At 44.2% G+C, this 10955-nt stretch overlaps 1 protein-coding gene across 1 annotated transcript in view; it reads left to right on the top strand.

The window, feature by feature from the left end:
- The first annotated feature begins 3285 nt into the window (after positions 1-3285).
- khdrbs1b (KH domain containing, RNA binding, signal transduction associated 1b) overlaps positions 3286-10955 on the top strand; it is a 9073-nt gene continuing 1403 nt past the window's right edge. Inside the window, exons 1-5 of the mRNA XM_031854131.1 lie at positions 3286-3755; positions 5997-6118; positions 7208-7324; positions 7692-7838; positions 10113-10246. Coding sequence (XP_031709991.1) covers positions 3662-3755; positions 5997-6118; positions 7208-7324; positions 7692-7838; positions 10113-10246 — 614 coding nt within the window. The 5' untranslated portion in view covers positions 3286-3661. The remainder of the gene's footprint in view (positions 3756-5996; positions 6119-7207; positions 7325-7691; positions 7839-10112; positions 10247-10955) is intronic.

Raw genomic sequence — 10955 nt, 5'->3', positions numbered from 1 at the left:
ACATTTCAAGAAACATGATGGGAACAGGAGCCGAGTAATCGGGCCATAAAGTGTTCTCACATTTTCTTACACTTACACTTTTTTCGAAAAGAGAAAAACAGGAGTAATTTCCCCTCTCAGCTCCGTCAGAAATAACAAAACCTGAAATGTCACATTGCTTATTTATAGAAGCAAAAGACGTTGTGATTGCACCTGCCATGGTTTTTTTTGCACTCCGATTTGTTAAGTGGATACATTAAAGTTTTGGGCTGCTGGGTCTGTGGCATTTTTTCTTTCTGTTATTGCAGTACCAGCATAAATATGTAAGTGCCCTCCCTAATGGCTTTTCCTAGAACTCCAAGAGTCTCCAAGTGGTGGAACAAAAATCCTCCAATGCAAATATTAGTTTCCAGAGGAGTAGCGTATTGCTCCAGGTCATTTTACAAAAACAAGGTCTTAAACAAAATCCAAACCATGTATGTAAATGTTTGCACTTGCAGGGTTCAATTTCATTTTAATCTTCCAAGGACTTCTTCTGATGCAGATGCCTCCGTGGAGACATTGATCATCGACAAAACAATCACATTGTGGGCATGACAGGGACATGGGATGAAGGGAGAGCTTGTTTTCTGTGGTGAGGGGGAGCAGGAAGGCGGGTGGGAAGTGGTGAAGATGGAGGAAGAGGAGGGGTAGTGGGGAGGTGTTACAGACCTAAGCAGGTGTGACAGTTCTGAAAGCTTTCGTGGGGGAAAAAAGGTTTCTCTGGCCTTGTAGCGATGCGAAACTGAGCGTGACCCTCAGACTGAACCCAGCTATCTCTCTCGCATGCTTTCTTGCCCAAATCGCCCAAGAGCAGGAAAACCCTCCACTGACAGTGTGACACTAAAGGATTTCAGCTTACACATCCCTCTCCTTTAATTTATCTCTCCCACTTACATTGTATCTTGTTTTTTTAACTATTGTCGATTTAAGAAATACTGTAGACAATAGGGATGAAAAGCCAACTGCTTAAAATTGCATATCATCCATTTAGTGCCTCCTCTGGTGAGATGACCATGATCACGTTTAGTTGATATATATCCATTTGTCTCTGTTTTTTTGAGAGTCATGGTTCCCAGAGGAAGAATCCTACTGATTTAGGAGATCTCTTGAATGTTCCGAAAGCACCAAAATGAAGTTGACACTTTCAGTGTAATGTCTCCAAAACTATGGGATGGGTTGCCATGGAATTTGGTCCAGACATTCACGGCCCCCAGAGGATGAATCCTAACTACTTTAATTATCTCCATTGTGACATTTGTGGTTTTTCTCAACATCTATTGGATGGATACCCCACAGGATAAAATCACTTTGAGGAGCTCTTATCTTTTCACCTAGCGCCATACTTGATGTTTAATCCTAATTAGCAAATGTTAGCATGCAAACATGCTAAACATTGCACCTGGCAAACAGTAAAATAAGTACAGCCTCACAGAGCCAAAAGTATGAATAGTCTTGTTGTACTGCAGTTTGTAAAAAAATTGCAGTAAAACCTGCCATAAGGAGCTCCTAAGAATTTTACGAGTTGACTATTACTTTCATAGTCCTGTGATACTCTGAATGCTGTTACGTAGGCTCCACTGCCCAAGCAAGTACATAACTCCAGGGGAGCACTGAATCCTTGCCATTTTTTCGGGCATGAAAAATGGTCAGATGCAAAGATCTGGAATAGCGGCGGCTTATATAAGCCTAACCCCAGTGTTTACCCCCTTCCATCTGCCCATGTTTACCCCAGACTGTGGTTCTGTATGTTACGGGACAGGGGACGTCCACACAAGCAGAAGGCAAGAGTGCGAGCTATCGGATTGGAACCCCTCCACCTGCCAAGACAAGTAACTCTTCCTTTTATGAGCCAATTGAAATTCAGCTCACAGTCCATCCATTCTGTCAACGACAAGAGGAATTAAGACAACCTTGCAACCCCCCAACACTAATAACACTGTAACGTTCAGAGATAGATCAAGCTGAACGCTGATAGTTGGAGCGAGGTTTTTCGGCCTCCCATAAGAGTTTATCACAGAAAAATTTTGCCTTCATTTGTTTTGAGCAGCTGCATTCCTGGGTACAGCCGCCGGTCGATTGTAATGATTTTCACTCCGGCAGCGGACTGACAAATGACCCGCAATTGTTTTTGCTGTTTGTTCAAAGAGCATCCGCCTGCACTGATGCATACTACTGTATTAAAGACCCAACACACAAGCAATGACCTGCTCTCGATTTGTATGCATTAGGCCAGCTCTAACCTCTGACCTCTTGTGCTCCACTCAGCGGTGCGACAGGTTCGTTACCCCCGTCTGATCGGAGAAATCAATCCTTTTAGGGTCCGCTCCAAATATTCCCTCACTGAGCTTCTCACATACGTGTTGTTGAATCAATAGGAGCGGGGAGGAAAATAGGAGATTGGACAACGAAAAAGGCTTCTTCTGATGGACCCAGTTTCATCAGCAACAGTTTCAGAGTCATGCTCTGTTATGATGAGCACTGCCACTAAGTGACAGTAGAGAGCCTGGAATGAAAGTAGCGTACCACATCTGCAGGGCACACTGTAAATTATATTAACAAATTAAACACTGAAGAGGTGTCATCATCATTATACTATTCTCACCAATTAATACACACAAGAACATGTGTTATATTGTAGACATTTCATTACATAATAGATTTGGAATATGATCCTATTGTAGTGCAGCTTCACAGATCAATTCATTCTGGTATGTATAGATTTCACTCTATCTATCAGAAAAACATGAACAAGTTACAGTTTATTTCCCATTTTCTGGTCAGTCTGTTCAGGTCAGAATTAACTGTAATATCCCTGTGATGGTTCCCAAATGAAAAGTAGGTATATCGAGATTTAGGCATTTGTTGTGACTCCCATCAGTTTCCTAAATGATCTAACAATGTCTTATGAAATGATACATAGAAAACACGAGATACATAATCTACAATCCCTTTCAGTTCATCATAAACAAGTTATCCATGTTTAATATGGCTTCTAATTATAGAAAACCTAACTGCTTACAATATAGTAACAACTAATTAATCAATACACCTGTGCACCTCTGGCTCTGATTTACACATCAAATAGCATTGTAATAAGTTCCAGTTTCAGTTTGTTATTAGAGACCTTCTTTATTTTTATTATGACAGCAGGACCACCACAGCGTAACAGAGGGCACACCCAGTACTGGGGGAAAAAACCTGATAGTGGGGCGGATTATCGCCACCGAAGGCGGCGCGCATCAACACACAGCAGCGACACAGTAGGCGGCGTCAGATCTGAGCTCACTTCCGCCGGCTTGAGTGGGATCCCGATGCTACCCGTCCCTCACCGCTTTTGTTCTCCCATTCCCGTCCAGTCAGTGCTGCTGCAAAGACGGGACCTCCAGTCAGCTGAGAGGAGAAAACAAACCCTCACTACAAGTAGCGGAGACGTCCGTCGCAGAAACGCCCCGGTAGCCACATGCAAAGCTCCGCGCGCACAGAGGCTCCGCGACACTCGGTAGTTACATAACTGGACTACTTTTTTTTTTTTTTTTTCTATTATTTTTGGGATTTTTCTTATTTATTTTTTTGGTTGCACCTAAAGTGACTCCCCCCACCCCACTACCACCACCCCCCACCCCCCCCATCCAAACTCAAAATGGAGAACGAAGACAAATATCTCCCCGAGCTGCTGGCGGAGAAGGACAGCCTGGACTCGTCGTTTACGCACGCCATGAAACTTTTAAACGCAGGTAAAAAAAAAAGTCCATTTTTTACGGGTGTTTATTTTGTGGTTTCATGCCTTGAGTTGAAGAGGGAGGGCAGGCTCGTGAACGCACCCAAAAATAAACGGCACACCTCCGCGCAGTGATTGGCATGTGTTTTGCGGGACGGACGGGACGTGGACTCCGTTCACAGATGTGTGCAGGTGTTTATTGGATGATGGTGGCTGAGATTGCATAAAAATAAAAAGCTATCAGCACCACAGAGGGAGACACTTTAATTAAATAATGATTCATCTCAATAATATCCTCCTCGTGCGACGTTTGTGACTCTTTTGTTGCCGGGTCCCTCTGTTGACTTCAACGTGCGGCAGGTGCGATGCGCAGCATGCTATAATGAATGTGCGCCAGCATCCGTGACCGGGGTCACCCCGCTACTTTAAGAGCCGAGAGGCGGCGTCGTAGTGGTGGGACGGGAGACCTTCAAGTACCCCGCTGCTGAAGTGTCCTTGAGCAAGAAGAGGCTGCAGCCTTGGTAGCTCCGGGGCTGCTGTCGGGGGGGATGAAAACACTGCCTCTGGTATCAGTTATTTGTCTGTGGTTGTCTACTCCTATTTTCAGTGTATTTGTATTATAATATGACTTCTTATGATAACATGCTACTGTTAGATGTGCTGGTGTATCAGGAGGTAGCATAGGATGGCCATAAAGTCCCTACTGAGTGCAGTGTATAGAAATTAAAAATACAACATTAGGAGACAGTGAGATAGATATTAAGTGCTAGCTGCTGGTGAAGTGATTATTTTAGTTATGTCAGCGTTGCCCATGTGCTCTCCCGGAGACTGTGAGTGATGTATTTTCTGCAAAGCTGGTTCTTGCATGCTGCTCCGGTCCAGTATCTCAGGCACCTCTGGCTCAGCTGGACTCCTTGTTTTAACAGGATGTGCACTATATCTATAGGTGACATGCCTGCAATTGAAAGTGAGAATGATCCAGAAAGACAACTGGGTGCTGTGGGTTCCCACGGTTTGACAATCGACTGAGCCCCCCCCCCTCTCTCTATAGATCTGCAGCTGGTAGTCTGTGGTGAAGCTGGCAGGGTCTGGAGTGGTCACGGTTTTGAGATGGGGGTGCTCTGGGTGCTGCTGCTGTGACAGGAGGTGTGAGGGGAAGAGCTGATGGCTACTTCTCAAAAGTGAAGCCGTGAAATCCACGTTTTTGTGGATTGAAGCATCAGTTTAAGATTACTTCTCATTATTGATTGGTTTTTACGATTATTTTATGGATTATTTATTTAGTTTAGAAGTGTCAAGTCGTGACGAATCATTAATGATGATACAGAGAAAACCAATAACACGATATTTGACCACATAACTATCGATATTGCGACGATATTGTCGGGTTGATTATTTGTGCTTTTACAAAATATTTACACTGAGATTTTTGATGAATAATCACCAGTAATGTGGATATAATGACAGTGAAGGCACATAATAGAACAGCTACACCAGTCTGGTTGACTTTACTGTAATGTAGCCTTTAAAACCAGGAAAAGACATCCCTTATGCCATATTACGAGACCCAAAATCAAGGTCCATATCCAGTCTTACGTCATGATATCGATATTATAACGCTGTGTTGCCAAGTTCACAGAGCCCGAGGTGATGTCTCCACGTGTCTCATCTCCGTGTGATCAGCAGTCCCAAAAACCAAAACAAAGAGATTACGTTTCCAATGTCAGACGAGCAACACGTTGAAGCTGCAAGCAGAGATTGTTTGGAGATTTTTTGATCTAAACGGTTATTTGATCATCAAAGTATAGTTTATATATATATATCTATATCTATATATATATATATATAGATATATATATATATATAGTGGATTGATGAACTGTTTCAGCTCTATTCAGGATGTTGGACACGACTACACATGTCCACGATGTGCTAAATGAAGCTCATCATCTTATGTTCACCTCGATGGACCCGGTCAACTCTGATTGTCGAGTGAAACTGATTGTCTCAGTGTAAATCAGGCCGAAATTGGACAGAAAATATAACGATGTTTCTTAGGATTTTTTAAGATAACCTGTGTGTCTAAAAAATAGTACATTTTCAAGTTTGAACCTCAATACAGTATGACCTGCAAATCTATGCCTACTTAATAATGTAAGTGAACATAAAGCCTCCTCGTCTCTGTGCTTCGCCTCCTCTGAATCCTGTTTTGATTGCATGCAACACTGTGCCTGAAACGATTCCTCTCCCCTTCTAGAAATCGATAGAATCCAGAAAGACGAGACTAAAAAGGAGGTAGACGCATACCTGGACCTCTTCACAACAAAGAACATCAAACTTAAGGAACGGGTGCTGATACCTGTCAAACAGTACCCGAAGGTGAGCTTTCTTTTGCCTGGTCTCTTTTTCTTCTTCTATCCTCTTCTTTTTCTTTTCTCCACCATGAACCCCTCTTGGTTTAATTCATCCTGCAGCTGGGTTTCAATTACACGAAGCCACGGGGTTACTTGGGAGTCTCAAATTACTCCTCTCAACCTTGATCCTTAAGCTCCGGAGTATAATTACAGCCGATACTGGCGTGTTTCAAAATATCACAAAAAGGATCAAAATGTTAATATTACCATGATTAGGATGGCTCTATATAGCGCAGAGTAACTCGCACTGAGTGCAGAAGATTGGATCTTCTGCAAATGTTTCCATTCAGGGTGAAGTCTTGCTTTATCTCGTAACCTCATCCATATCAGTTCAATCTGTATCGGGCTCACACATTTGGTGATTTTAGGATGACGGTTTATGTGAGGGTGTAAACAGTCCTGTAAAACTCCCACAATGCATCGCATTTGCATGTTAAGTTTATTTGCAGTTTGTGTCACGTTTTACGTTTATGTGGCGGGAGTTACATTTAGGATTTAGCGTGTTTACCAAAACATTTGAACAAGGCTAAGATGCACAGATGCTGCCCGATCTCGAGCATCGGATCGATATGATGTAGGAGTCCGGCCTGTGGGGTGACACGGCCCTCTGATCTCCTGAAAGCCCGTCTTAGTTTGGCAGACTTAGGCTTAGTCGGTACATGAGTCCGCTGCGTCAGGGATGACACAGCTAGTTCAGGTCTCCTCCTTTGGGGCGACTGCTAAATGTGCTCGGCAATGACAACTAATTGTAGCACACATCCATACATGATTACTTTGTGCCAAGATTGAGGAGGTAAAGGACGCAGGATTTGATCACGAGTTAGTTCCGACTCAGTGCTCGGATGATTGGAGTGAATAGTAATTGACGGTGTTCCAGCCCTCGGGGGCTCATATCGACCTCCTCTGCTAAATCTACCGCTTAAGGCTGCAGTATGTACAACAAGACCCCCCCCCCCCAACCCGGCAGTGAATCGCTCCTTCACTCTCTTGGTGTTAAACTGTGCCTCTGCGTTGATTGGCTGGCTGATTTTGTTCTTCTTTGTGTTGCCGTTAGTTCAATTTCGTGGGGAAGATTTTGGGGCCTCAGGGCAACACAATCAAACGTCTGCAGGAAGAGACCGGAGCCAAGATCTCCGTGCTGGGCAAAGGATCCATGAGAGACAAATCCAAGGTAACACACACACACACACACACACACACACACACATACACACATCTGGTGGGTTCACACCTGTGATAAGGGCACCTGAAGCCATGACACATCTGGCCTCTACTTGAGAAGGGGTGTCAGGCCAGCTGGCATCAACTGGCAGTGTAGCGTCGACGCGGAGCCAAGGGCGTCCGGTGCTGCACATCTGTTCCAGGGTTCTTCGGGTTGTCCCGCTAAAACCCATTATCCACCGCTTTGATGTAATCATCAAGCCGTATAAAGGAAGGGAGCACCACACCAGGCGGACTGAAACTCGATTACTCCTTGCTGCGTGACTCACTTCTCTTTGACTCCCTGACACCTCTGCGCTGTCGCCCTCTCGTCTCAGGAGGAGGGGATGAGGAAAGGCGGGGAGCCCAAGTACGCCCACCTGTCCATGGAGCTGCACGTGTTCATCGAGGTGTTCGCCCCCGTGCCAGAGGCCTACCTGCGCATGGCGCACGCCATGGAGGAGGTCAAGAAGTTCCTGTTTCCAGTGAGTCTGACTCTTTTGTGTGCTTGTTGTAACTAACAATGATGTTACGCCGTTAACTAGCCTGTTTTATTTTGTATTCGGTTCATCATTTAGCCGGTAAAATGTCCACAATATTGACACTCACTACAAGCTAACAGAGGCTAAAGTGATTACTTATTCTAAAGATGTATATCCAAGCTGATCTTTATTTGTAACAGCAAATTGCCTGATGAAAATGGTTAAATTGGTATTAAGATTTGAGTTCTCTTCTGCCCGTCAACTAATTGATGAGTTGACCACTTAACCCTACAAATTGAACTCTCATTATCGAACTAATCTGCCAAATATCTTTTTGACTAATTGCTTAATCTATTTATTTGATTTGATATTAACAGCCTCAACCTCAAACTGTTGAATCACTTTCACGTAAGAGAAAGAAGAAAACACCAAGTTGTCACAATGGAGAAGCTGACATTAGGGGGGAAAAGGTTGAGAAGCATCACTTCATTAATTCATAGCCTGATTTATTAACAAATCTATTCCTAAGAATATTGCCAACATTGATTTTTTTGAAGGCTGTTGACAGTATTTCCTTATTTATGGAGTGATGAAAAGAGATTTTCCTGACTCCAACAAAATGAAACAAGGATTTTGAACCTGGCAATGTTCGGACTTCTGTGCAAATTTGCACATATCTAACAAGAGAATGCCTAATTTGCATATTTAAACATAACATTTCAGAAAACTTGCAATGCAAAAAATGACTTTCTTCATGTAAGTAACCAACTGGGGAAGTTTAATGGCGATATCTATTAATTATTATTATTTTCTCTTCACCCTTTCCACCTGTAGTGTCTCCCTTTAAGAGGAGGAGTCTGGTTGCTGTCACTGTGTTAGCAGGGTTACCCCCCCCCTCATATTTTCTGGTGAGAATGAGCTCGGAGATGTTCGGCTCTCAGACAGATACGTGGCAGAGTTCACCCCGCGTGGCCTCGGCTCACTTTATCAGCTTTATGCTGGGAGATTCTTGAGCGCGGGCCAAAGCCAGTCAGCTGCTGAAGTCTGGTGCTCTAACAGTGGCTCCTGTCAGGGGCCAATGGACGCCCACGCATTTTTAATTATTGTGCAGGTTGCTATAGAAGAGCGAATTAAGGCGAGGTGAAAGGGCTGATGAACCGGTTGTGTTATGTAAAAAGATAAATAATAAAACAGTCCCCTGCAGAACCTGTCGTTACAATTTAAAGCCATAACCTGTCAGACCTGTATTTGGAAGCAGGCTATATTTTAATAAAGACCATGGCAAAAAACGACAGGATGTGATTTGTTGGTGAAAATGTTTTATGTATTACCTGCACTGCACCTCAGGTATTTCAGAAGGCTTTTGTTCTTCCTCATCTTTATTTTTTTATTCATACATGTATAGCTGTCTGCAGCCTTGATCCCTTCTTTCATGTCTCTAGTTTCTATAGAATGTACCGTCTGCAGAAACTTAATTAATCTAAAGACGTGTCACCTTGTTGGGCTTTATAAATGCAGCTGCGGTCGCGCTGCTCCTCGGCTGAGATGAATTTCTAATCAGTCAAGTGGCTCGTGTTTGTTTGCTGCAGATGAATTGAAAGCTGTCGTCTGCGTCGCATATTTCGGTATCCCCCTGACCCCCCCCCCCCCCCACGCTTCTTTGTTCTCCATCGTTAGAGCTTGGTCACCATTTCCCGGGGACTGATTTATGAGCAAGAATTGATCGGGTCACAGCGCAGACCTCTCTGTGATTGGTCCCCGAAGAGAGGCGGCGGATTGTGTTTCCAGGATTTGTGCTGCTCAGACAGGCAGCCTCACTGATCCGGACCAACTTATTGTTTAGGGTTTTTTTGGATGTAATAATGTCACCGTTGATGCAGTCACACCAGACTTGTCGAGAAGAGCAGGGAGGAGTGATTTACGTTTTGTGCTTCACGGAGAGACACAGGAAGATGGGGAGTGTTGATGGATGCTTTCCAACCACCACCCTCCTTCACACCCTCTCCTCTTTAACACTCTGAGTCACTGGCACCGAGACTTTTTCTTCCACTCGCTCTGGTAGCCATTAAGACGCCGCGTTGTGTGCAGCTCTGTAATTGTGTTTCACTCTTTTTCTTTCCATCACTCGTTCTTACTCACTGCGTCCTTTTCTCCCCCTTCCTTTGCTTTTCATTTGTGCGCCCTTACTCCCCCCAAGTCACATGCTCCTGTTTCTAACTCTCTCTCTCTCTTCTTTTTACTTTCTTCCTGTGTGTGTGTGTGTGTGTGTGTGTGTAGGATATGATGGATGATATCTGCCAAGAGCAGTTCATGGAGATGGGCTACCTGAACGGAGGCCAGGAGCACGGTGCCAGAGTCCGAGGGGGCCCTCCGGTCAGGGGCCGCGGAGTGCCTCCTGGTGGAGCACACAGGTGTGGAGATGCAAACACACACACATACACACACACACACACATTCTCACACACACACAAGGTTTCTCATGTACCGCTGCGAGGTCGCTGAAGAAATAGAAAGACACTGTTGTTCATCTGTTACCATATCTTTGCATCAGTGAGAATGCTGAGTAAGCCTTGAAGCAGCATTATAGTTACTCTCTAATGTGTAGTTGTGTAGTTTTGGTAAAGTTATGTTGAGGAAGCATTTTTTCACAGCACACACTGATACGAGAAAACATCAAGTAATCTAAACCGATGGCAGGTCTCACACAAAAGTCCAATTCCTCCGTGAAGTGTAGGTTCATGTTTAGTTTCTTTGGTAAGAATGCAAACAGTCAGTGTACCACCACAGCGAGGCTCCGTAGTCCCAACCAAGACGGCAAACTTTATGCCTCCCTTCAACTTTGACAAAGGCAGCGCCGTTCTTACCTTTTCACAATAAAAGCCTGAGACATATACTCTGCGTAACTGTTGAGCAGAGGGAACTCAAATTCAGACAGACTTCAACACTGCCATGGGTTAATAGGATCCTGGTAGTTGGTCGTGCTGCTATTTGAAGCTTTTATATGAAGAGTCTTGCAACTGACGTGAATAGTTTTGAACCTGTAATTTCTGTTTTGTTTCTTTGTCACCCCCCCACCTACACTTCACGGAGGAATTGGACTTTTGTGTGAGACCTGCCATC

The sequence above is a fragment of the Anarrhichthys ocellatus genome, unplaced genomic scaffold, assembly GCF_004355925.1.
Source record: "Anarrhichthys ocellatus isolate YVR2014 unplaced genomic scaffold, GSC_Weel_1.0 scaffold14, whole genome shotgun sequence".
Taxonomy (NCBI): domain Eukaryota; kingdom Metazoa; phylum Chordata; class Actinopteri; order Perciformes; family Anarhichadidae; genus Anarrhichthys; species Anarrhichthys ocellatus.
The sequence above is the reverse complement of the archived record's forward strand: the minus strand, read 5'-3'. Positions and strand labels throughout refer to the sequence as shown.